The sequence below is a fragment of the Equus asinus genome, chromosome 9 (genome assembly GCF_041296235.1).
Source record: "Equus asinus isolate D_3611 breed Donkey chromosome 9, EquAss-T2T_v2, whole genome shotgun sequence".
NCBI lineage: Eukaryota > Metazoa > Chordata > Mammalia > Perissodactyla > Equidae > Equus > Equus asinus.
Genome location: NC_091798.1, coordinates 74,774,078 through 74,801,317, shown reverse-complemented (window position 1 = coordinate 74,801,317; position 27,240 = coordinate 74,774,078). Strand labels below are relative to the sequence as shown.

Here is a 27,240-nt window from a genome sequence, read left to right as displayed (position 1 = left end):
AATTTTCATCTGTCTGGCCCAATATAGAATAATAGCGGGGGGTGTGAGCTCAGAAATCAGTCTGCTGGGTCTGAACCATGGCTCCACCATTTGCTAAGCTACATGGCACACTTCCTTCAATGATGACATGGGGATCATAAATACTCATATGTTTATTGTGAGGGTTAAGTTATGCAAATATTTGCTAAATGCTTAGCACAGGGCAAGAGAAAGTAAGCACTTGGTAAGGACCAGCTATTATCATTCTTATTGTTATTAATGCAATTATTTTATTTGCAAAAAATAGGTAATATAGTTCCTCAGCTGTACTATTCCTTGTCAGCAGCAGATGGAAAAGGGCTCACAGCTTGCTAAATTTTTGGTGTTAGTTAACGATAGGAGGTGGCAGGTCTTATTTAACAGAAATACCAGAACTGAGGGGGCATTGTTTAAGATACGTTGCAGGCACCTTCATCTATGACTTCTGAAAATTAAGAACCAAATGGTCACAATCAACACTTCCAATGGTTTGATTTGGTTTAAGGGGGAATTTTGTACTGAGAAGCTGGTGAAATGTTACAGGGTCCTAAGACAGTGGTGTTTCCCACCTGCTTCTTAGACTCAAGTCTTTCCCTTCCCTTAAGAAAGCAATGACTGGGACTTGTGTTTGTTTAGCCTAAGAGAGAGCTACGTGCTGGATTCTAAGAGGGTTAAATTAAAATGACCAAAACAAAAAAAGAGTGGATTCTCGGGACAGGAGATGCTCGTGATAAGAGTGGCATACTCCCGGGCTCCTGGATTGTGAAGCAAAATAAACAAATGACAGGAAGCCGGGTACCTGAAATTCCAGCATGGTCTTCCCCATGTTCGACTCCAGCATGTAGTGATAGGCCCCGATGCTGGTGCTGGGGTCGTCTGCGTCGTCCAGTGTGCCCTTGGGAAGGAAGCAAAAAAGGAAAATATTACGGATTTTTCCTCCTCTTCTTTGAGTGTTCCTGAATTGATCCTGTGCCCCACAGAGAGCCTTCTGTTGTGCTAACCCTTCGGGTGTGCATTCTACAACGGAGTCTCCAGCTGATTTGGAGTAAAATCCTTAAGCTCACCATGACTCGGAGTGAAGAGGATTTTGTAATCAATCTGAATCTAGCTTTTGATTAGAATGTTGGCTGATTCTGTACTTGCTAAAAGAAGAATTATCCCAAAGCAGAGATTCCTGTTTTTGTTAGTCGTGGCATTAGTGTTTGAGTGGTTGCCCTCAGAGGCTCCCTTCGTGTGTTACTGAAATCTTGAAACGGCCTACCTTGCTCCATCTGATTCCAGTGATAACCAGGCAAGATTATGTAACTGACGGAAAGAATTCCCTGGTGGTATGGAGCATTCATATTTTACTACCATGACTCTTAATGGGAGCTTTTCATCGTATGCTGGTGTTCGGCCTGGAGACATGGATCGTGGTTTATATTTTTTCACTTCTGGACCACTTAGTCTTTAGGAAACAAGGTGGGTGGGTGCTGGGTAGAAATGAAATTCCTGTTCAAGTTGGTTAGGGGGGACAGCAGTAAAAAAGCTAACGCGAGCTCTGGAATGGCACTGGGGCCTGCCCTGCAATATCCCATGGCCTTGGATTCCTGGGAAGGTGGGCAATGTCTTCGTGAGACTGCACAAACAACTGCCAGCATCAGATAGCAGCAAATTTATGGCTTTTGAATGCAATAACATTAACACACTGCTGCTGAAATATTTATGTTGGCTTTTTAAATATCCCAGAGGAAATCCATCCAGAAGCCTGCAAACCATATATATTCTCTTTCCTTAGAAATTTCCATGAAGAAATGATAAATTACATTTACACAGAGGGTCCCTCCCTGCTCCTGAGTAAATTCCACACATATAAATCAGGCATCATTTTCCTAGCTTCTCTTCCTCAAAGGCACTTGAAATTTACAGGGGAAGAAAAGAAAGGCTTCCTTTCATCCTCAGAGCAGATACAGAACAGGCCTCCTTGCCGTCTCCCTGCCAGGTCAACCACTCTGTCCGTTGCCCCTTTCCTTATCTCTCCTCTGGGTGATAAGAGCGTTTATGAGGGGAAAAGGGGCAAAAAGGCCACTGCTAGTGTGATAATGTCTCTTTCATTATCAGCAGTTTTTCCAGAGTGACAGACCCTTTCTCGTCGGATTAAGGGACTCAGAGAATGAAAACCTCAGATGGGGTTTATCCTTGCTAAGAGTGAAGCCAGGAGATGGCTAATCTCTTTGGTAATTCAAAGTTCCTGCCCTTGGCCTACACACCAGGGAGACACCTGCCACAGTGAGGACCCAAGGCTTCCTCCAGGGTTTATAGTTAGGAGGTAACAAGGATCAGGAGCTCTAGATAATTCACGGGGCACATCATCTACTTCTGGATTGCTGAGAAAACGTCAACCTAAATTTCTAAGCCATAGTTTTTTGTTCTTAAAGCACTTTGCATTTAATTACGTCCATTACAGAAATTTTCAAAGCTCTCTGAAAGAAGTAGTTGATACTAAGCATGACAATTCTAAAAGCTAACAAATACTGAGCATATGGCTTTTCCCATATCTAAGCAGTCAGTTTTTCCTTAAAAATACAGATTGCAGGACCCTGTGCTGGCTGGGGAATTGGCACTTTTCTTTGTTTTTGTTTTTGTTTTTTTTTTAAGTGAGGAAGATTGGCCCTGAGCTGACATCTATTGTCAATCTTCCTCTTTTTGCTTGAGGAAGATTGCCGCTGAGCAATTGCAACATCCGTGGCAATCCTCCTCCGTTTTGTAAGGGGGCTGCTACCACAGCATGGCCTGATGAGTGGTGCATGGGTCTGTGCCTGGGATTTGAACCTGGGAACCCTGGGCCACAGAAGTGGAGTGTGGGAACTCAACCACCATGCCACTGGGCTGGCCCCTGGGGAATTGGCATTTTTAATGAACACTTCAGATAATTTTTGGGATTAGTCAAGTTCGGGAGAAAATGAATGATTTTATCTCTAAATTAAAGCTGTATTCAATTTCATGTGTTCTCAAGCCCTAAAAGAAACAATGTTCCTCAAACAGTAAACATTCAAATGAACAAATCAAGGGGGATCAAATTATCCACCTTGATTTAAAGCTTGGTTAACTGTGATCCAGGGAGGCTAAGAATATTACTGAGATGTGGAATAGAGAGCCAACTCCAATTTTGTGATTTCTACCCCGAGTGTTCTTTTTCTGAAAATTAACGATTTAATGAGTAGAAATTAAACTTGCAAAATTCTTTAAAAATTTGCTCATTTTAGCACCTCCCAAGATTCCAATGCTTCAGTCCTCTCAGTGCAGCCAGCTCCTCCCTGCCCTGGTGGGTACTCACGCTGGTGGAGGCAACCGCTTCCTGCACACTCTCCATTATGAATTCCTTGGTGATCCTGCGAGAGGGCAGCTCATTGAAGAGGGAGTTGATTAGGGCCACTTTCGCTGCATCCCGTCTGGCCTCAGCTCTACTTAAGCAGCACTTGAGAAGGGATGGAGAAAAGGAGTCATTAAAGGATTCAGCATCTTACCATTTCGTCCCTGCCTCAGTGGGTCTCTGGATATTTCTATTCATGCATTTGCTGTCTGCACCTATTCTCATACCCACTGCTAATCCGCTGAAGATCATGCAGATTTTCTTGCAGCCCTAGAGCCCACGCAAATGTCCTGGTTGGTCTTCCAATGCTTTGTGTCTTATTTCAGTCATTGAATATCTACTATGCACCAGAGGCTTTGTGTTCTCTGTTAATAAATAATAATAAAAGTAATCATAGCTACTGTTGTGTGCTAGGTGATTGCATTCCTTATCAGAGTCCTCAAATCCTTATTTCAGAGAACAAAAAATGTAAGGAAAGACGGAAAATGGGAGATACTTTTAACACAATAATTAAGAACCCAGGCTCTGGAGTCAGACTGCTTGGCTTCAGAACCCAGCTCTGGCACTTAGAGCTGAAAGACCTTGGGCAAGTTAGTCTTTCTGTGCCTCAATTTCCTCCTCTGTAAATAGGAATCCTAGGACTGTGGGTAGGCTCAATTAGGTAATAGACAAGAAGTACTACGAAAACCTGGCACACGGTAACACTCTACGAGAACATCTCAGTCTTATACTTTTTTACCTCCAGGTTAGGACAAGGGTGCTGCTGTCAAAATCTGTTGTTTTCCCTTTTCCAGCATTTATCCCCCTTCCTCTAATAAAAGTCCCCTGATTTTCTTGAGGACCACCCTTTCCAACTTGCTCTCAGTCCACGCAGCTTGCATGGGACACGCTCCATTTGGCCTTCCTGAAGTTAAGGGCCATAGGCAGCCTATGATCAGTAACTCATAAAAAGCATTTCATTTCTCCCAAATGTAATATTGCTCTCCATCCTTCTAGCCTGGCTTTCCCGTGGCTCACACGGGTCTGCTCAGGGTATCCTGATTCTTTTCCATCTCTTTTCTCATGAACTACAATGTTCTTATTCAAGTTCTGACTTGGTGTGGACCCTGGGGGTCCAGATGGAGGGATGAAGCCCTATGCGAACCGCACTGGCCCTGGAACCACACCTATTGGAGGAACCCCGGGTGTGATGGTCTCTCTCCCATAGGCTCCTGGCAACTGTCTCGGGTCCTAGACTCTGCTCTAGGACTCCAAGTGGGAAAGAAACCCCACAAAGGGAAGACCAGGCCAGGGTCCTGGTCAACAGGGTGGCCAGGCACCCCTGGCTCTGCCACTCAGTGACTGAGACCTGGGTTCCCTGAACTTTGGGGCTTGTTTCCTCACTGGACAGATGGGGAGGCCAGGCTCTCTGAGCTCCATGGCTCCTACGACCTAAGATGCATGGTTCTCAGAATCAGTAGTGCTTGGTGACCGATGTGAAAGAACAGGGCAAGTACCAAAGATCCCACTGCATCTTGCAGTTTCATTTTGCCTCAAGGGCTTGGTAGCACCACTGGGAAAAGCCAAACCCGTTCAGTTTACTTTCAGCACATCGTTGCCCCTACCTCATCTGTGCCATGCTCGCCATGCCTGCACGGATCCAGGAACATCCCAGATTCGTGCTCTGTATCCTCCAGAGGCTGGCCTCTTGGCTCCATCTCCGTCTGCACAAACCAAGGCTGAGCCCCCTAAGGTCAGGCCCCCCAGCCCCCTCTCACTTTCCCCCTGAGACCTCCCTCCTAGAACAGCTGTGACTACTATTGTGATGATCCTGGGCTTGACCACAGATTACTTCTTCCTGCCTCTCTCCCAACCTCCAGGCCTGGGAAGGGTCCCTTGAATACTTCTTGAGCATCCTCCAGACTCCCACGGTCAGCTCTTGGATGTCCTCGCACATGGTTAATACGTGGATAAAATAATGACAAGACTTTTGAAATGGTAGGGACATAACAGCATGGAGGATGGAAAAAACATATGTCTGGAACCTACCAAAACAGAACAATTAAAGGCAGCTATTTTCACTTACAGCACAAAGAGATTTCCCACATCGCCTTTAAATGAAGAATGGAGCTGAAGTTCTAAAATCTATGTGAAAAGTAGTCTGGAGTTTTTCTCCTGAGTGTGGAAGGACTAGCAAGAAGGCTTTGGGGTAGCTTCTCACAGCAAAGCCATTCCAAGTTTAGACCTTTCCCAAGGTCTCGGGCATCTGTAGTAAACCAGGGGGCCTGGGCGTATAGGTTGGCTTTGCATTATGGACTTGGCTGGGAATTTACAGGACACTGAATTCTTAGTCAGCAGTCTTTTCCTGAAGCTTGGGTGCCACCTCTTCCAGGAAGCTTTCCCTGACCACTCCCAAGGCCACGCTGGGAGGGCCACTGTCCACGAGAGGCACTTGCCACATTACCGTGTAATTGTCTACTAGTGCTCTGCCCCCTAACCCCAGACTGTGAGCAACCTAAGGGCAGAGTCTGTGACTCAGTCATCTTTGTGTCTCTGCACCTGCAGCATAGTTTGTGGAAAGAATACTAGAACACAGCTTAGGAATTTCCAACACAAGTCACTAAAGCACCTGACAAGATGCTCAAGAAATTCTCTTAAAGAAGAGAATTAAGGATATACACTTATTATTTTTAAAAAGTCCCACTTCAATATACCCTGTATCGCAGGCATAACTCAGTAATATAAAAATATATTAATACATGAATTTCAAAGGGATAATTGGCCTTCAAGTTCAGTTACTCTGAGACTACCATTTTGCCTCTGTGTAGGATACGTTTATTATTCTTTGGAAAATCACTTCCCCATTAAAAAGCAAAGTTTTTGCAAATATTACCCGACATCTGTAGGAGTGGCTCATTTTAATAGGAATTTGCTTCATGAAATCTATAATCGTGCCACTGGGGGTTTAGAATTTAGAGAATTAGATTCAGATCTGGGCACTCTTAAGAAACTTTATGTAACTTTCTATCTAAATAATAGCAATTTAAACCATCTTTCACAGAGAGAGACCTCGTAAACACTGCTTAGATAAAAGAAGCTATCTATTTTAAATAAGACCAGCTAAGTACTAGATCAAAGGCGCCACGTACATTTACAACCAAACGGCATCGCTTCTGAGATCAAAGTGCCGGGGGGCTGAGGGAACAGCAAGAGCCTTTCCCCAGAAAGCAGGAAAAGGGACCGTGGAGACTTAACCAATATTGAGATTTTAGAGCAGACACATGTCTTTACTTATTTTATTGTTTCAGTGTACAGAATCTTCGGATAAAATGGGGGAGAAAGTGTACCAATTAATAAGTACATAAAATAAAATAAATTCTGAGCCATCAAAGGGCTTTTCTTGCCCTTGTTCTTTGCATTTCTGAAAGACAAGTACTTCAAAATGTCTATAATGTTAACCAGCCGCCTTTTTCTAAATTTTGGAGCTACAAATCCAAGCCAGTAAAAGCTGCATATTTTTCTTTAGGGATTTCTTAATGGGCCCTCTCAAACTATAAGGACCGGTGCTTGGGCAAGAAATTTAGCCAAAAGCAATCTACTTGGCAAATCGAAATCAGAGTGTGATTCTGCTGTAAGAACAGGCGCTGTTAGAATTACCATCAAACAGTGGGAAACTCTGCAAGAAAATAAAATATGGTAAGTGACAGGACATTTTATTGATGTGTCCAAACTGGTCGTCAAAGACATCAGTTGGGGAGTGAATGAAGTATGATGTTATTTCAAAGCAACTTCCTGCTAGAATTAGACTTCCCAGGTTGTATGGTTTATTCTTGCTGTTTTTCAGCCAGACCCCAATCATAAATACAGATTTGTAAACCGTGCCTTATCCGCCAACCATTCTTCCTTGTTAATACAGAGAGACAACTTTTGTCCTTTGCACTTTGTGAAAGTGCAGGGCCAGAATATTTAATAGTCGAGATTTTACTAAAGTCAGCTGTGGATTTCCTAGGCATGTGGAGCCACATGCTTTTCAAGTGGCTAGCAGACCCCACTCAGACATTTATCTTGATGCTCAGATGCCTTTCATTTGCTGGTAGATTATAAACCACTATAATCATTTCAAAGCCTCCTGACTCTAATCTAAAATTAAAGCAAAAAAATAAGTGCGTCTGTGGCACTGCTCAGGAAAACTACTTAAAGACAGTGGTGGCCAGCCTCTGCCTTAGCCCCCAGGGCCCTCTGCCCCCTGGCATTCACACCCTTGTGCAGTCCTCTCCCACACGGCACCACGGTTTGTCTGTGTAGCCAACAGAATATGGCAGAAGTCATGAAATGTCACTTTCGCTGTTAGGTTATAAAGACACCGTGGCTTCCATCTTGGTCACACATGTTTTCTCTCTTGGATCACTTGCTCCAGGAAAAGTCAGCTGCCATCTTGTGAACAGTCCTACAGAAAGGCACACGGTAAGGAACTAAGGCCTGACAACAGCCACCTGAGTGACACTGGAAGCTGATCCTCCAGCCCGGATCAAGCCTTCAGAGGATGGCAGCTCTGCTGACAGCTTGACTGCAGCCCCTGGGAGACCCTGGGCCAGAATGACCCAGCTAAGCTGCTTCCAAATTTCTGACCCTCAGAAACAGTGTGAGACAATGAGTATAAGTTTTGAGGCAATTTGTTACACAGCCATTGATAACTAATACAAAGGCTTTGCTCATCTCTGGTAATTAGGAACTCTCTCAGTCACCTTTGAGGGAGAGCTCAATAATAGTAACCTCCATTGCTGACACTATATGCTGGGCACTGAGCTCAGCACTTTATGTTTACTGGCACATGTAGTCATTACCACAATCCTATGAGGTTGGTTTTGTTGTTATCCTTATTTTGTAGATAAGAAAACAGGTTACATATCCCAAGGTCCAATAACCTAAAAAGTGGCCAAACAAGATCCAACCCCGGGTCTGGCTGACTTGAGAGCCCAGGGTTTTGACCACTACGCTATTCTGCTTGTCACAGAAATGGTCACTCACCTAGAATAGAGACAACACATACTTTGGCTAAAGTTTCACAGCATTTCCTCAAATCAGTACAGTACATCAGCCAAAGCTCCAACCTTAATACTCCATGGGTCCTTCTGACACAAGACTCTAAGAGAATCTCCTCCCATGGCCACGTGACAAACTCAACTTCATTTAGAAGAGAAGGCCATGGAGGAAGCAGTACACTGTGGCAAGAAACTGTGCTCAGTGAGGAGGGGAACGTGCTGACAGATGTCTCAACATCCACTTCCTTCCTATTGTCCTTTCAACGCTTTCCTCTACCTGGACTGTGGGAGAAGGAAAATGGAGAGAGAAAGGCCAGCTTTCGCTAGACCAGAAGATCAAATGTCACTCCCCGTAGAAAGTTTCTTGTGCTGGCTGGAAGTGACTCCTTGATTAAGAACGGGGCCAAGAGAATTTGAGATTTCACCACATAAGCTTGTCTGACAATTTTAAGAAGTGTTTGGTAACTCTTCAAGAGCAAAAGTCATTTAAATTAAACTCCCCAGCTCCAATGGATAAGAAATTCTCCCAAGACCAGCTCATTCTGGCCTTGTATTTTATTTTGGATGTTAAATCACCAATAAGCTGCTAGGAACACACAGGGTACACTATGAAGATCATCACTAAGGCTAGGTCAGGAGTCCAAAGCAATAGTTCAAACACTTTAGTGTTGGGGCTGACCCAGGGGTGCAGTGGTTAAGTGCGCACATTCTGCTTCAGTGGCCTGGGGTGCACTGGTTCGAATCCCAGGTGCGGACATGGCACCACTTGGCATGCCATGCTGTGGTAGGCGTCCCACATATAAAGTAGAGAAAGATGGGCACGGATGTTAGCTCAGGGCCAGTCTTCCTCAGCAAAAAGAGGAGGATTGGCAGCAGTTAGCTCAGGGCTAATCTTCTTAAAAAACAAAACAAAACAAAACAACAACAAAAAAAAACGTTTACTGTTCATAGTGAGAACACCTGGGAAACTTGCTAAATATGCACACTCCCAGGCCCCAATCTGACCTACTGAGTTTTGTCAGATGGATTGCGATGAGGGGTCTGCATTTTAACAAGTTTTTCAGGTCACTCTGAGGCAGGTAGATCCAGGACTATCCTTAGAGGAATGTTGCCCTAGGTTCTGTCCTTTCTGTGTCTCATTACTAATTGGCAAGGGCAGAACCAGGTTTTGTGGGGCCTGAAGCTTGCACAATTGGGGAGATCTTGTTTAAGAAAAACAATATGAAATTCCAAATAAGAAAAATTGGCATTATGATTTAGAAGGAGCCTATGTGGAAGCTTCATAGGCTTCATGGTTGAAAAGGAAAACTCTCTCCTCTACTATACTACAACATTCTACACTTCCATACTCTGGTCACCAAATTTATGGGGTTTTCCCCCCACACCAACTAATTCTCTGATACCAGCTGGCTGTCCTACAATTTAACTCAATTCTGAAACTGTCTACTTGAAGGTAGCACCAGATCTCAGAGATTAATGACTCTGTCTTATAAACTGGTCCCACTTCAGATGCTAATTGCAAGGCCAAGTTGTTACTTATATTTCTGACCAACCAGCTGCAAATGAGAGGCCCCCATAACCCCCTCCTTTGATTCCATCATTTGCTAGAATGGCTCACAGAACTCAGGTGAACAGTTTACTTACTAGATTGCTCGTTTCTTATAAAAGGATACAACTCAGGAACAGCCAGAGGAAGAGATGCACACGGCAAGGTATGCGGCAAGAGGCTCAGGGCTTCCATGCCTTCTCTGGGTGCACCACCCTCCCAGTACTTCCAAATATATGCCAACCTAGAAGCTCCCCAAATCCCACCATTTAGGATTTTTAAGGAGGCTTCATAACTTAGACATGATTGATTAAATCTTTGACCACTGGTGATTAAGTCAATCTTCAGCCCCTCTCCCCTCCCAGGAGATCAGACGCTGGGGCTGAACCTCCTAATCACATGCTTCGTTCCCCTGGCAGCAGCCGCCATCTTTAGGGGCCTTCTGAAAGTCAACTCATTAACATAAACTCAGGTGTGGTAAAAAGGCGTTTTTATGAATTAAAAAATACCCTTATCACTCTTCTCACTTATGGAATTCCCAGGTTTTCAGGAGCTCTGTGCTAGGAACGAAGATGAAGACCCAATATATATTTCTTATTATAAATCACAGTATCACAATGGCAAATCCCCTTCTGCTAACAACAAAAATGCTAATTTCTCACTAGAGAAATTGCTTCTACCCAAGAGGCAAGGAAAGCAGCGTTCAGGTTGAAAAAATAATCCTTTAGGATAATTTTTCTAAAACCAGGCCCATAGGAAGACTATAAGCACTACGGACCTAACTAAGTGAGGTTTCAATTTTCCTTTTTTGCTCAGCAGTTTTTATTTCTTCTGTGATGGTTTTCTAAAGTGTCACACTATGCGATGGAAGATTAATCAACCAAGATTAATTTCTGGGCCAGTAGGCTGTCCCAATATAAAATAGTGGCTAGCCAATTTTTTAGGATATACGTAAGTTCCTAACTTAATTGAAATAAAATTGTGGTAGTCATGCACCTGTTATAAAAACAGAAATGCCTAATAAGAAACTAGTTTTATTGTTAATTCTTTATTAAATACTTAAAAATTATTGATAAGTATGTTATTGTTCATAGGAACACCTTCTAGCCAGGTTGACATAATTTATACTCTGAACGGTTACCTCCCTGGAAGCCCTCATTTGATTAATAATTTTTTTCTCATGATTTATTTTAGAAAATAGGTAGGATACGTGTGTTGAATAGCTGTTTCTGAATCCCAAAATTTTTCTGTACAGACATCCCAACTACAGTGCCTTCTTTAGGGAAGCGTATGGAAAGACATCGATATAACTAACTTCTCTCCATATTAAACGTCAGACTTAAGAATTTTTCATATTTGTATTTTAAAGACATCCAAGAAAAAAAAGGTCTGCACATCCAAAGTGTATAAAACCAAAGTAGGCATACTTTACTCAGGATGTACCAATGATAGCCAAGGACTTGAAAAGGAGTCTGTGAGGAGCAAGGTTTTTGAATAAGAACAGCAATGTGAGAGCACATGTGATAGACTGGATCTACATGCACGCTCAAAGCTGAAGGTGCTGTCCCCCCTGGGGTCAAGGGCAGGTCAGTGTTATTTAGGTGGCATTCGATCAATAGCACATCGTACCCAAGGGGATCACCCCAAGCTGGGATGGTGCAGGTGGCAAAATCAAATAAACCGACTCTGTGAGAAGTGAGAATTCTTGCTCAAATCCTTTCGGCTGTCAAGTCTGTCATTCAAGTGGTTGGAACATTTTGCTTTTGTGCCTCAGAGTCCAAGTCTCAGGCAGTGACTTGCAGAGTTTATGTGTTTGGCCTGCCAGCTCTGGTCAGTGTCACCAACACCTCAGTTTCATCCTGACAGCAAGCCATCAGCACAAAGAATGCCATAAACCAGGCCCTGCTGCTAATTGTCCCCCTTTCAGTTCTTTAAGACCTCGACTGCCCTGTTCTAAGCATGAACATTTGCATGTGTTCCAATTTATCTAATTGTGGATATATTAGCATTTTTCCCCCCTTCCAGATGGTGATGTGAAAGAGGGCAACCGTTGAAACTCAGTCACCCAAGTTAATATCGTGTCTCTTTCTCCGTAGGTCAGGCTGGCTGCAAATTCGTTGGGAACAATTTGGAGCTCTGTGTGCACTGGGAATGGGGGGTCTTTGCTAGGTATGGGGGAGGGGACTGGTCTGGGAGTCCAATTTTCAGAGAAAACTCACCAGTTCCTGTCAACTGAAAGAAACGTTTTATGCACATGGTGGGTCAGAATGTTATTTTTCTAATACAAACCACCTGGCCTCCTCCTCGTTTACCTCTGCTGCAAATGGTATTCTACACACATCCCCAGACCAAGGTCCCTGGTAACTATTACAAAACCATGTTGTGTTTTGCTGCTTCAGGTTTTTTTCTTTTCCCTTTTTTCTTTTTTTCTTTTTGTTTTTTCAAGTTAAGGTGAAGACAAGATGAATTGATCAGGGCTCAAAGTTTGGGTTTATTTTTATAGTTGCTTTGATGTGAAAGGACTTGGGTCTGATTGCACTGAGAGGGATGGAGGGGAAAGGTGCAGCCAGCTTTTCTTCCTCGCTCAGCAACTGGTGAGACAGTGAGCATCTTCCTGAAGTTTATCAACGAGGGGCTGGCAGAATCCTGTGGAGATGGCCTCAAGTCTTCATTGACCAGGGAGCTTTTTCCCAAGCATTGCCCTCACTGCACTCTGCTGTTCTATTTGGAGGTCAAGCATCTCTATTCACTTTGCAGGATAAGAAAAGACACAGATTAAAGTTAGGGAAGGGGCCTGGGAATAAATAAAAGCTCTCATTAAAACAATATGCACTCTCAGTTTCATGAGCAAGTCATTAAAGTTGGATCATTAGCTGACATACGACTGTCAAATAGGAAGGGGTTATAACTGACCTTCCTATCTTTGGGTCTCATTAGTTGCAAAACAAGATGCTTTCCTGTGGAGATTTCTACCAGGAAATACTTCCTTTAGAAGTTAAGTTACATTGCATAGTGTGTTGTGCATCTGGGTCAAGGTAGACAACTCTAGAGACAGAAGAGGTCACGGCTGATTTCAAATTGAAATATTTGGCATTAAAACCGCATTAGTGCAGGGCAATAGTCTTGATTTTATGGCAGGAACTAAATCTCTCTTTGGGGCATGGAATGTTAGGGCTAGGCCTTATTTAACGCTCAGCAAAAAGAGAGCATTACCATTCCATTTAGTCAAGTCAAGAATTAATCACATTTTCTTTTAGTTCTTCTCTCCTGGGAAAAATTAATTTTATAAACATAGTTTATTGTGATTTAAATATACTTTTAATTCCCTGAACTTTGAGAGGAATCATTCAATGCCTGAAAGTATGAAACCTGTGTTTTATATCTGATAATCCAGATGAAGAGTGCTTACTGTCTTAAGTAACTAAAACAAAACAAAATTAAACACCCTTACCCTTCTTTTGGGCAGTATGCGCTTTGCAAAAGTAGTTTTTCTAGATATCTTCATAGGCAAAGGCTTTAGTTTGAAAAGTAAGTGGCACAAAATGAAAGGCCTTTTAGAAAGAGATCTTTGCAAGGAGCTCATCTCCTCCGCATGTTCCATCTTACCTCTCCCAACTGTGTAGCCTGTTATGCAACACCAAATGTTGTTTGAAAATAAAAAAAAAACAACCAACAGCTTGCCTATGGAAATATTAAATGTCTCGATTTCATGTGGTGCCTGGCATTACGCAAACAGCAAAGTTCCCCACTCCAGTGTTCAACACTTGTATGTATTTTCTGTGAAGCAATTTTAACAGGAACAACAAAATATTTATGTGAAAAAGATAGGATACTCCAACGAATTAGTGTCCTACACTTCAAATAAATCGAGCTATCACATCAATGTTTTAGCCAGGGGGATACATTTTTTAGTAATTTATACACATAATAATTGCATGGCCTAGGACTATATGCAAAGGAATTTTTGCTTTTTATTCCAAATAGGAATGAAATTCATTAATCCGAATCATTCTAGCAGACTATATGGAAGACCACGTCACTGGTTTGAAAACAAAACTTGAATCACAAACCTTTTGATCAAAATATAAAATAAGATAAAATATTCAATTAATGTCCCCTTTTAGATTTGGAAACAAAAGCAGCTGCTGAAATGAATGGCTTTCTGTCTGAGATGATCAAGAGGGGGATCAGACGTTGATCTGATGGCCCTTGTGTTGCTTTTATTGTAAAAAATGGAAATTGCTGCCAGTTTTCATGGTCATGATATGTGGCTGGGGAAGGATTAACTGCCTAGACAAAAATGGCGTAAAAAAAACCATCCGAAGAGCATGAATTCCTACTTAATGCCTGTAACATTAGAAGATGGTTTCTTTTATAAAAGAGACAAGAAGTACTAATGTGTTTCAATATAACTTTCTGAAAGTTATAATTAAGTTTATTTAGAAATAATTTATCTATCAATATGATAATTTAGTATCAATAGATCATTTTGTTTACTGTTTAGAAATTCAAAGCAGAATCATCCTTTCACTTCTCTTTTTCTATACTGCAGTAGTTTATGAAGACATGCTTTAAAGACAGGCTTGCGGCTGCTTTCTTTCCCTCTGGCTCTCTTGTTTTTTGCAGTTGTGGTGTCAAGACGAACTGAAAATTCTTTAATTAGTCCTCTTGGACACCAGCCTCCCATTTACTTCAGTGGGAGGTTTCTTTGCATAAAACCAGTGGTTTGTGTCCATCAGAGCCTTTTGGCTGCTTTCCTTTGATTAATCAGAAAACTAAAGCTCAGTCTGAATACCACTTTTCTAAAGAATGAATGAGCCTAATCTCTTACAGCTTTCATGAAACCAGAGGGTTTAATCCCACAACCCAGTCCCATACTCCACTTCAAGTATTTTCAATTACTTGGCACCATTGGAGGTGACGTCCACGGCTCAGTAAGAAGGCTTCTGCTGGCATAATGGTTTCTCCATGTCTCAGCACATGGTATTGGCATTAATAATCCATCGTGAAATGATTTGCAATGCACAAGGGTGACATTTGATTATGTGAAAGGCATTGCAGGAATGAGCATGTAGGCTCTTACAGGCCAACTGCTGGCAAAAACGTGATGAAATGTTATATGGTGAAAATAGCATTTAAGATGGTTTCTGAACTGACAAAGAAAAGTGTAAGGACATTGCTTCAGTAGAAATTTTCTTGCTTTTTTTTTCCTTCCTGATTTTCCTTTCTCAAGTCATATTTTGGAGAGCCAAATAGGTTAAGAGGCCAGATTTGGCAGCCAACCACCCAAACACATTTTAAAAACATACTTGATTCAGGAAATTCTGGATCTTTTAAAGCAAGGATGTTAACAATCCTCCTGAGAAACTTAAAATATGATGATTTAAACATAAGGGAAAGGAAACCCTAAAGTGATCAGAGATTACCAAGAGGCCTCCCCACTGAAGAGTTCAGCTTTTTCACTTTGTTTTCTGTTTCTTAAAGACCACAAGGAGGTTGTTGAAGGTACTACCTGAGGGAAGGCCTATCATTTGGGGCAAAAATTTATGAGATGATTGGGAAATTCATAATTCTCAAGGTAGCAAAAATAAAAACAAGAACAAGAATGTTAGAATTTCCTAGACTCATATCCTCCAGATTCATTCACTGATCTGTCAAATGCATTATATTCTAGATTGATTATAATGAGTGTATTTGTTACACATGAACAAACGTAATGCATACCTGGGTGTGAATATGGCCAAGTCTTAGTTATTTGAGGTCAGGGATATAGGGTGGAGGGAAAGTTACTCTGCATAAATTAAATTCAGAGAGAATTAGAAGGTTTTTTAAATCAATAGTTTCAAATCAATCCACTTTAGAACGTTAACCACAGATATGAACATAATATCGGCTGATTTTAATGTTACTGACTTTTCCTTCCTAGCCTGCCATGTCGTAGAGTTAGATGAAACACTTTAGTTGATATATTTATATAATAGTATCTGCTGTTTTATATATCAATTAACAGTGATTATATAAAAAAATGGACAAATAGAAACTTCATTGATTCTTGGGATTTGTTATTCATTCACTTAGTTATTCATTCAACAACACTTATTAGGCACTTACTATATGCAAACACAGTGCTTGGAGTCATAGCCATATAAGGACACAGACCCTGTCCCTGAGGCCCTTAGATTTTATTACAGAGACAGAACACGCACATAAGTAGTGAGAGTATAAGGTACAAAACATTAAAAACTAGAGAAGAAACAGAGAAACCTGCTTTGGGAAATCAGGGGAGGTAGGTATTTCTAGCAGGGAGATTCAGAGAAAATTTGTGGAGAATGTGACATTTGAGCGGAGTCCTGGAAGATGGGCAGAGTTTGCACACGAAGAGAGGGTGGCAACAGCACTTCATGAGTAGGTCCCAGGGTGAATGTGAGAGTGGCTGGAAGAAGTCAAGGCGTGAGAAGGAACAGCTAGGCTGAAGCACGTGGTGTCAGAAGAGAAATTCAGGGACATAAAGCTGGGAGGAAAAGTTGGGGCTAGTTCTAGAGATTTTATCACTAGAATAAAGAATTTAGACTTTAACAAGAAGGTAATAGGGAGTCATGGAAGGTTTTTATTTATTTTTTTTACTTTTTATTTTGAAATAATTTTAGACTTATAGAGGACTTGCAAAGATAATACAGAGAGTTCCCAGAAAGTAGTCAATATCATCTACATTTTCATATTTTTTTAAATAAGGAGATGAATTCCTTTTTTTTTTTCTTTTGAGGTATGCTTTTTTGTGTGTGAGGAAGTTTCGTCCTGAGCTAACACCTGTTGCCAATCTTCCTCTTTTTTTTTCTTTTTTTCCCAAAGCCCCAGTACATAGTTGTATATCCTAGTTGTAGCTCATTCTAGTTCTTCTATGTGGGACGCCACCACAGCATGGCTTGATGAGCAGTGTGTAGGTCTGCACCCAGGATCCAAACTGGTGAGCCCCTGGCCGCAGAAGTGGAGTGTGTGAACTTAACCACTCAGCCACGGGGCTGGTCCCCATGTTTTTTAATATAATTGTTTATGCAGTATTCTTATATTACACTCCTATGATTGTATTCCCTTTCTCATGCTTGTTGTAGAATATGTCTTGGTTTTTTCTGATTCAGAAATGCCAAAGATTTATCTTTTCAAAGAAATAGTTTTGGTTTTGTTCACCAGGTTTGCCAGTTTTTGCCCTGTTTCATCGGCTCCCCCAAAGCTATCCCACATATAAATTCAATCTACATTAAAAAGAAAACAAACCAGCAAGATTAATGTACAAATGCAGTGTCAAAAGAGCCCCTTGATCCATCTTTTAAGCAGAGTGCTGTCCCTAAGTCCCGCACCGCCACGGAGCTGTGTGATTCTTTTGTCTTGATCCTGCTTGGCATATGGTGGGCTATTTCAATATGAAAATTTGTGCTTTTCTCCAACTCAAAGAAAATTGCTTCTGTTATTTGTTTCCTCTCCTTTATTTCCTTTGTCTCTTTCTAGAGCTTGTATTAGACCAATGTTTACCTCCAGGATTTATACCCCTGTCTCCTGCACCATCTTTTTCCACCTCCTTGTCTTTTTGCTCTAAGTTCCAGAAGATGTACTTTGCTATTTATTTTTTATCCTGTACTAATTTGGCTGTGATCTACGTCCACTCATCCATTTAATCCTCTTTTCTTTCTTTGTTTTTTCTGTTCCAGTTTGGCAATCAAATTTTAAATTTCTTGTTCCCTGCTTGTTCCTTGTTTTAAAGCTGTTTTAGGGATAAATATCCTCCCACAATTTTCTGAGGCAACTCACTGTAATACTCTCTTCTGTCCTCTGCTGCTTGAATTATTTCTATTCTTTTCTTTGCTTGCCTTGGCTTTTTCTCTTTTGCTTTTGGTTTTCCTCAAATGTTTGGTGATCTTTAGTCCAGTGGCACTCATGGACAGAGAAACAGATTGGCTCAGGTGGCTGGCAAGACCTTGCTCTGTGGCAGGGCGGGTCTGTTTGCCTGGGAGGTCTCCCTTGAGTGGGAGTCTGATGGGTGCTCTGTGAGAGCAGCCTTCACCTCACAGCGCTCCATGACGGACCTGCAGTCTCACGTGGATTAGGGGACCCCTTCCCCTGTTGCTGCCTTTCTCACCCCTTCCCTGCCCCTCGTCCTTGTCGAAGTGTCTGGGGTTCCATCAAGTTCTGTTCTGAGGCTTCTAGACCCACTTTCTAATCATCCTCATCAGACAATTCACTTTCATTAGTCAGAGGTCAAAATGCACTGCTGGTCACTGTGCAGGGTGGGAGAAGGCAAGACCTCATTGGCTGGGGGGGGGGGGGTCAGACATTTGGAAAGCAGTTCTTTAAAATTACCCCTTGCTCCTGCCAGAGTAATCCTTCTGATTTGAATATATCACTCTCCTGCTCAGAATCCTTCAGGGTTCTGATATATAGAATACAACCTGTTCTCTTTTGCAAGGCATGAAGGTCCCTTATGGTTTGATGAGCACACCATAATTTCTCACCATTTCCCTGCCACAGACACAGTTAGGCTTCCCAAATTCTGGGAGTGCTTGCTCCATGCCTTTGCTCACACTGTTCCTAATGCTGAGAATGTCATCTTCCCTTTACCAGCTGGCAAAGACACCCTTAAGTGCACATGTCAGCTCGTGATTGCATTTCCTGTGAATCCTTCTTTGATTTCCCTTAGGCAGACATAGGTTTGTGGGTCTATTTATTAAACTAAATCCTCCCCTTACTCCACAAAGGATTTGAAAGAACAGAAAATAGATACACAATAACAGGATAAAATAAATGAGTGAGGCACACTAAGTTCAAAGGGAGAGTAAGGGTAGAAATATAAACGATATCAAGTATGAGGTTAGTCCTAAAAATTACATGACATTAAGTTCTGTAGACTTACACTGCAAAGACATATGCTGAAAATTTGCCTCCGGGCTTCCCAGTTGTCAAAGTTAAGAGGGACACTTGAATGCTTGTGAGTTTCACATTGTTCATAAACCATAAATAAGGCATTTGTGCCAGTTATTTAAAATTAAGAGAGAGTTTACTGTACTGAAGGGGTACTTATAAAGGTGACTGGTGAACTGAAAAGCTCCTTTATGCTTTCATTGACTCTCCAATATAACTCTATGTAATTACTATAATTTTTTTGTACATTGATTTCCTCAAGGTATGGACCATATCTTCATTACTTGGCCCAATGCTTGATATTTCCTAGCACTCAATGCATATTTGTTACACATACTGGATAACCACATGCTGATGGTTAATGTATAGGCAAATGTTTTTGTGTGAGTAGATGTCCAACTAGAAATGTATCATCATTTACACCCATCGTAAACATAATAAAGATTTAACCAACTGGAAGAGTCTTTATAATAATTATCAAAACAATACGTGGAATACCTACTATGTACCAGATAAACACACTGCATGTATATTTCATATGACTCCCAACTAACCCTGTGGGTATTATTCCCCATCTCAAAGTCAGGGAAATCAAGAAGTTAAAGAAATTTCCCAAGGGTATCTTCAGTTATTCAGAGGCAGAACTCAGGCTTAACACGGGCGCCTGACCCCAGCCCTGTGAGTCTCAGCCTTTGCTGTTGGCCCATGCTTTGGTGTGTAATAGATTGATTAGTATTTGATTACAAAATTCATGAAAGTGAAGACTTTCTACTGATGAAAGGGCCCTGAGGGAAGGACTTTGCTGACATTCCCTTGTTCTTTAAGTTTTATTCCAAAATATGTTGAGGGAAATAGCAGCAGCTATCGGGGAAATAAAATGCTATAAAACTCATTTTCCATAAAGAACTATGAGGGGATACCCTAATATAAAACACTTTCATTTTAAAAAATCGGAACGTCTGACAAATTTTTCTGTATATATAATGGAACACGGCACAACTTTTTTCACTACAACTAAGACAACATAATATTATCATTTTATAAAAAGGCTTACTCTATTTTAACCCAATTAACATTCACTGACTAATCTACAGTTGCTTCTTACCTGAAAGTTGCCAAAGCAGCTTCCTCCTGGGAGGGTCACGTAACTCACGAAGGGAGGCCCAGGAGATGGCAGTGACTCGTAGACCACCACTCCTTCACTTGGGAACGCAGCCCTCTCCTGCTTGCTTTCCCAAAATTCCTGTAACATTGACACTACATTCACTGAAAAAGACAAGAAACACAATCAGTTATTAAGGATGGACATACTTCAGCAAAAACAGTTTGATTTGCAGGCTGGATTGTGTAGTTTGTCACCTCCAGTTTAAGCAGAACAGAGTATGTATGTATGTGCTCGGGGGGTGGGGGGGTGCCTTCGGTTGTGAAAGAAGCCAATGTGTTTCTTTCCAAAATGTGTTTATTTCTTCATGAGTATGGCTCAGGTTTAGTACCCCAGTTCTAACAATGTTGCAGTATATTAAATTTATCTTACAAATTAATTTTTAATATCAAATTAAAAAATCTCTCTCTCCCTTCTTTGAAAACTTTCTTTAATAAACTTTGTCCAGATCTATGATTATCTATGGCCCCCACTTGCATTTCCCATAGATTCTTAAACCTGAAAAATGAAAGCCAAATTTGGAGGTAAAAATGTGAGCAACGTAATTTTAATTACAATTACATTTAATTTAATTACATTGTAAGATTTAAGAGGAGAAAGGCAGCAAGAAGAAAACTCTTTCCTGCTCCTCTCCCCTCCAATCTAAAGGAGAACGAAAGGTAATTGTGTAATAAGCAGAAGGCTGGAAAAAGCCATAAGTGAAACTAATAATGTGGAGACCTTGTTAAGGACCATGTCTGTTAGATGACTTCAGAAAACATAGTAATGGCTATAGCCATGTGTTTTTGATTAAATGACCTGTGATAGCCTGCAGAAGTTCCAGATCAAATTAGGTTGGTTTGTTTATCCTGTACAGCAAATTGAATTGTGGAAATTAACAAGGATAATAGAATTGCAGAGTCAAAAGAGACCTTACAGGTCACGTAGGCAAAGCTCTGCCTAATGCAGGAATTCCTTGCACAACACTATTGACAGCTGCCCATCTGGCCCACGGCTGAACACGTGGAAGGACCTGGCACTTGGCACATCTTAAGGCAGCCCGTTTCAACTGCTAATGGTTCTAATTGTGAAAAGGTCCTTTTGGGGAGTGAGCAGAAATCTGCTTTCCTGTAAGGTTTGTCCAAGTGGTCTACTTCTCATTTCTGGAGGCTCATAAAATTTTATCCCCTTGTCCACACGAGAGTCCACCATATACCTGAGGGCGGTGCAGGGCATCCATAGTTTTTGTCTGCCCGGCATGTACTTCCCCTCTTTGTGGGACTAGCACAAAAGTTTTCCCTAAAGAACCACTTTCCTTCCACCAGGTCTTCTCCAGGGCTCAGGGGTGGGGATTTGACCAAAGCCGAGTGATTCAGAGCCAATGAGTCCAGGACTTTTGTTGGAAATGTCGAAGACGAGCTCCTCCTTTTTCACTAGGATAGTTGGCGGTGATAGGAGGTAAGTGTGGCGTTGCCTAAGCAAACGCGAAACACGGCTGAGAAGAAAGCCAACACTGAGGAAAGTAGAACCGAGAGATGGAGAAAGAAAGATGAAGTCCTGATGACATAGTTTGAGCCTCTGAACCAACCTATCTGCTTTTTCCTTCAACTACTTTGAACGGGTATCTCTCACTTGTATATGGAAGCATACTGATACAGACAACTCTCAGGTTTCCTCACGTTCTAGATGAAATAGTTTTTGTTCTTTCAAACATTCTTTGTGTAACATGGCGTCTGTGCCCTTTGGTATTCTCCTGAATACATTCCTAGATGTGCTTCAAAATTCCAGGCTTTGATATTTTTCAGGGAGTCCGGACAGTCTTAGAGTTTGACCTGGAGGCAGCAACAGTGAACAACCACTTTCTAAGCCATTAACTAGGAGCACCCGCCTCCTTTACCTCTTCTCTGGATCACCCATCAGCCACACAGTGTGTAGTTCAGGCAAATCCTTGAGACACTTAGGGAATTTGAAGCCTGTGTATCTTTAAAAACTGCAGTGTTTAGTATTTAAGAAGTATTTTGGGGAAGGAACTGGGAAAATGTAAGACTATGAGAGGGGATAATTGAATTAATCCATAAAATACACGTTGAAGTGGTCAAGGTGAGATTGGTCATTACAGAGCTTTTGCGATCATTCAAAAATATTTGAAATCATATTTTCTACCAGTTGATGTAACCCAAAATAGAATTAGGGCTTTTATTTCCTGAACTGTATTTCTGCTCCCCATCCTCTCCTCCCTCACGTTTCCAAGAACACAAGGATTTTTGAGCTGGCTGATTTGTGGTTCTACTTGCAGTTGACCTCCAGAATTCAGCAGAGGTGTCTTGAAGACTGAAGCCGAAAACCAAAGCCAGGGGCCTGTTGCTCTGATAGTCAACAAGGCGCATCAGCCTGCTATTTTAAATTTGTTGTTGAATGATGTTCAACTGAGAACTGGAGTAGGAAGATGACTCATGATTATCTAGGTAAAACGAACACAAGAATTTTGGCATGTAAAGCTATATGGATTAAAGAGTTCAAAGGTATGCACTAAGTAAAATTTCTGCATGAACAAAAGTAGCAGTCTTCAAATTCTTCATTCCGCAACCTTGGAGATTTCTTTGATGGTCTTATGCATGTCATCACCTCTAAAGAGTGCAACATATGGACATGCACACACACAATCCATCTTTCTATCTCTATCTCCTCTTGTCGACTGGAAAACCAGATGAATGGAGTGCAGAGGGAAGAAGGCCAGCTTGCTGTTTGGCATTCGAAAGGTCAGCATATCGGAGGATGCTCTATTTATGAAACACGCGCTCCTTTATTTTTTTGAAGTAGCAACAACAAGGTTCATGGACAATGTCAAAGAAAATACAAGCAGAGGATCAAGTATTGCCGAAGAAAACCACCCAAGTTTGAGCTTAGGCCTCACTACACAGTTTAGTTTCTAGCTGCAGTTGCACTTTTAGTGCTCAGCCAATGATCCTGCCTTCCACATTTCAGAACCAACTTGGGCCACCAAACGCATGCATCCCTACGTCTAGTGACCCATCTGCACAAGTGCCCAGCTCCAGCTTATTTCCTCCAGTCTCGAATGAGTGTGCATTGCTTCTCCTGGATAGTGTTCTATTAGTGATTCTCTTGACCTCCTCCTTTTAAATGTTTCCTCTTTCCTCACTTCTTAGCAGCTGTAGGTATGCTCAAGACAAATGAATAAATGAATGAATCAATCATCAGTTCAATGAAACTCTCAGCCTTGGGACTATTGCTGGCTACTAGTTATTAAAAGTTTCCCGTTATAGCCAAGCTTCTAGAAAGCATATTCTACATTTCTATCTCTGCTTCCTTATGTTCCATTCATTTTCAACCCTCCACAATCTGGCTTTCCTGTGCATTATTCCACTGAAACTACTCTGGTAAATATCACCAATTCCTAATTTTATTTATTTCCTAATTCTTATTACTTGACTTCTAACTGCATTTGACACAGCTGATTAATTTCTTCTAGAAACTCTCATATCTCTAGGCTTTTCTGAAAATATTCTTCCTGATTCTACTTCTCTATTTGTAATCATTTCTTCTCAGTCTCTCTTGCGAGTTTCTCTTCCTCTGCTCACCCCTCATGTTGATTTGCATGAGAATCTTGTTCTTGTCTTTTCTTGTTTCTCTCTGTGCTGTTCTCCCTGAATGACAGAATCTCCCTCCATGACTCCATCTACCATAATATACGCCGCCGACAGTTCCCAAACCATTCTCCTGTAATTTCAACTTTGCTAATAGGTATTTGCATTTGGTTGCCGCATAAATTCAACATATTCCAAAACTCAATTCATTTTGTTTTCCATAAACTCTTCTCTTCCTCCTGAATTACTTACAAAGTGATATATCCTCTACCCAATCACCTAAATCAGAAACCTGGAAGGAACCTTAAATTTAATTTCCTCTTTCCATATCTAATAAATGCCCAAGATTTGTCAGTTACATATCCTGATGTCTCCGATAGTCATCACTTCCTCTCAGTTCATATCGCCATCCCTGCATTGGTTCATTGGTGCATTGGTAGTATACACCAAGTATACTACAATATCCTCCTGACTCCACATTCTCCCATCCAACTTATCTTCCAGTTGTCTCCAGGATAATCTTTCTGAATCTCATAGCTGATCAAATCACTCACATCTTCTTAAAACCCTTCTGTGAGTCCTTCATTATCTACGGGCTCAATGACTCCTTGTCTTGATACTCTCTCTCACTCCAAACTTGTCTCCTCAAGTCACCCTCCAGGGCCCTCACACTCCCATGCTTCTTACGCTGCTGGCAGGCCCCATACTTCCATTCCTTCTCTTGGAATGCCCTTCTTTCCACTGTCTGTTGTCTTCCTGGATGGCACTTACTTATTTTTTAAGATTCACCTCCAGCATTAGCACCTTAAAAATAAAGACAAAACCAAAATAAACTCTTGCTACGGAAACTGCAGTCCTCTGAGAAACATCATGGATACCACTTGGGGACTTGCTAGCAGTGCAGGATCTCAGGCCCTGCCTTGGAACCACTGAGCCAGAATATGCATTTTTAACAAGATTCTCAGGCAATCTGATGCACGTTTAAGACGTTTAAGAAGCTCTGCTGTAGGGAGAAGTTGCTCTTCTCAACTCCCTTATCATGTACCTATTATATATCGGGCACTGTGCGTTGTCTCATTTGGTCCTTACAACACCCCCTATGAACAGCTATTACCATCCACAACTTATAGATAAGAAATAAAAGATGCTCAGCGTACAATCACACAGCTACTAAGTCTTAGACCTGGGATTTTAACCTCGTTCTGAGTGCACGGTCTACGCTCTCTGTTCATCCTGAGACACTCTCTGCAGTGGAATCTAAGTTGTTTGCATGTGTGTGTCTACCTCTACTCTAGACAGGCTCTTTGGAGGAAAAATTATATCATTTTATCCACAATGTCTGGAACACAGTAGGAGCACAATAACTATTAGTTGAGCATTTGGATGTCATCACAGGTGTGGAAGATGCGCTGCATTTGTGAGGCTGTTGGCAGGGGAGGCGTAGGAGGCTCTCCTCTAAGATTCCTTCACCTACCTTTTCCTACAGGTGATTTTTCTGACATTTGCTCTTGACAAAGTCAAATAAAGCAAAGGCCAATATTTGTATTTTTTTCATACAAGTGATAAGTGATATAACACGTTTCCAGCTTGGAATTGTCATGTTGAATGAGCAGTCTGTGTCCATGTGAACAGGTTTCCTGATGATCAATCTTTAGCCAACACTTGCTCTTGTTTCAAGCAATGGTGTAATATCCAACAATTGTGTGCCTCCGAGGGGGCTCTGACTAGACCTCCCATTCTAGTTCCTTCTTTCAAGGAAAGATGGCTAAAGGAGAGACCATAAGAGGAACAAGAAGAAACAACAAAAGACTGAGGAGGGGCTTGGAACAGGCTTCTTGGGCAGAGGGGCAAGCAAAAGCCAAGGTCAAGTCTCTCTGCCTGATTGTGCCCTCCCCATCAGGGTTAGGAGCTATGGTCCGGAACACATCCTGTTTGACTATGCATTATTTCTCCCAAAGTGTGGTGAACTCCTCTTTGAAAAGTTTCTACTTTGTTTCAATGGACACTAAAGGAAAAGGGCTTTATCTACAGCCAGGACAAGATAAATTGGTCATCTGTAGTGAATCTGGACACCAGACGTGAGAGAGGTAGTGAACTCTCAGCTTGAGACCCAGAGAAGGCAGATGGGTAACAATTTGGCTGAGGCTGGAGTCAGGACAGGCTGAGCAGCCCTCCTTCCAGGGTCTAACACTCACAGGTCATCTATTGGTCTTGCGTTTGTCAAGGCAACCGATGTTAAACTGGTAAAATTACTATAAAGAAATAGAATATCAAATGGCTGAGGCTGGGGGTGTGGGAGGAAGTAGAAGGAGAGAGAACTGTTGGCGAGATCCTAGGAACAATAGCATGAAATCCAGTTCATTTTTGTGACTTCTATCAGTTTATAACATCTGAGAGTAAAGAAAGCAATTGAACCTCTGAATTGACTTTGCATATCAGAGTTTTGAGTCCATTTCATTGCCTCAGATTGCTTTCTCAAACACAAGTGATAGACCCTGTTATGGGCTGAATATTTGTGTCGTCCTCTCACCCTGTTCATATGTCGAAACCCTAATCTCCAATATGATGCTATTAGGAGGTGGGGCCTTTGGGAGGTAATTTGGTTTAGTTGAGGTCATGTGAGTGGACCCCCATGAAGGGATCAGTGCCCTTATAAGAACAGAAAGAGGCATCAGAACTTCTTCTCTCGGTCACGTGAGAATACAGCAATAAGGCAGTCATCTGCAAGTCAGCAAGGGTCTAAGCTGAGCCACCTCAGAGGAGTGAGATTTAGACTGGGATGGGGGAAAGGACAGAAGCTGTGCTCCCACAGGAGTAAGGGTGGCATTTGACAAAAAGACTAAGAAAGATGACAATGCCTCAGCCATGGAATTGTGTAAGGGAGCCATAGGAAAAGGTGCTGTTAGGAAGGGAGTATGATTTGACAAGAGACAGGGTAAGGGGACTGAGCTTCTTTTAATAATTGGAAATCAATCCCATTGTCCTGGTGCCCCAGCTTTACCCAAGTGGGAAAAAAGGGCAGGAGCTCAGAACCCCTCATCCTTTGTCCTTGCCTAAGGTGCCATGCTGCCTGTGGTAGCTCCATCCATGAAAATGAAGGGCCCAGACTCTTGGAGGGAAAGTGCAGGTGCCCTTGTGCATCTGGGTGAGCCCAAGGAGAATGTTTCTTTGGGAGGAACTGGGGAAGAAAAATCTATGAGAAGGGGGTAGGAGCTGCAGCACGTAGGAGAGTGCGCCTTCTGTAGCCTGGAAGTGGCACTAAGCCCCTTCAGAGAAGGATATCAATAACTGGATACTTGGGGCCGGCCCGGTGGTGTAGTGGTTAAGTTTGTGTGCTCTGCTTTGGTGGCTGGGGATTCACACACCTCTCATCAAGCCATGCTGAGGTGGCATCCCACGCATGCAAAATAGAGGAAGATTGGCAACAGATGTTAGCTCAGGGCAAATCTTCCTCCCCCAAAACAAAACAAAACAAAACAAAAAAACCCCTAGACACTGAGAGGGCTTTTATCCTAAAATGTCAGAGCTTGTCATTTTCACAGATTGGCTATGATGGAGCTGCCAATAGGGACACGTGATCTATGTTTTCATATGGGAATTCTGAGACGGAGAGGATGTAAATGCCCCATGGATTATAGTATGTTACA

The 27,240-nt window shown here is 41.9% G+C and overlaps 1 protein-coding gene across 1 annotated transcript in view; it reads right to left on the bottom strand.

Moving 5' to 3' along the window:
* LIX1 (limb and CNS expressed 1) overlaps window positions 1-27,240 on the bottom strand; it is a 49,347-nt gene that overhangs the window by 11,758 nt on the left and 10,349 nt on the right. Inside the window, exons 2-4 of the mRNA XM_014867208.3 lie at window positions 19,953-20,113; window positions 3,335-3,475; window positions 818-913 (exon numbers count right to left, since the gene is read on the bottom strand). Coding sequence (XP_014722694.2) covers window positions 818-913; window positions 3,335-3,475; window positions 19,953-20,113 — 398 coding nt within the window. The remainder of the gene's footprint in view (window positions 1-817; window positions 914-3,334; window positions 3,476-19,952; window positions 20,114-27,240) is intronic.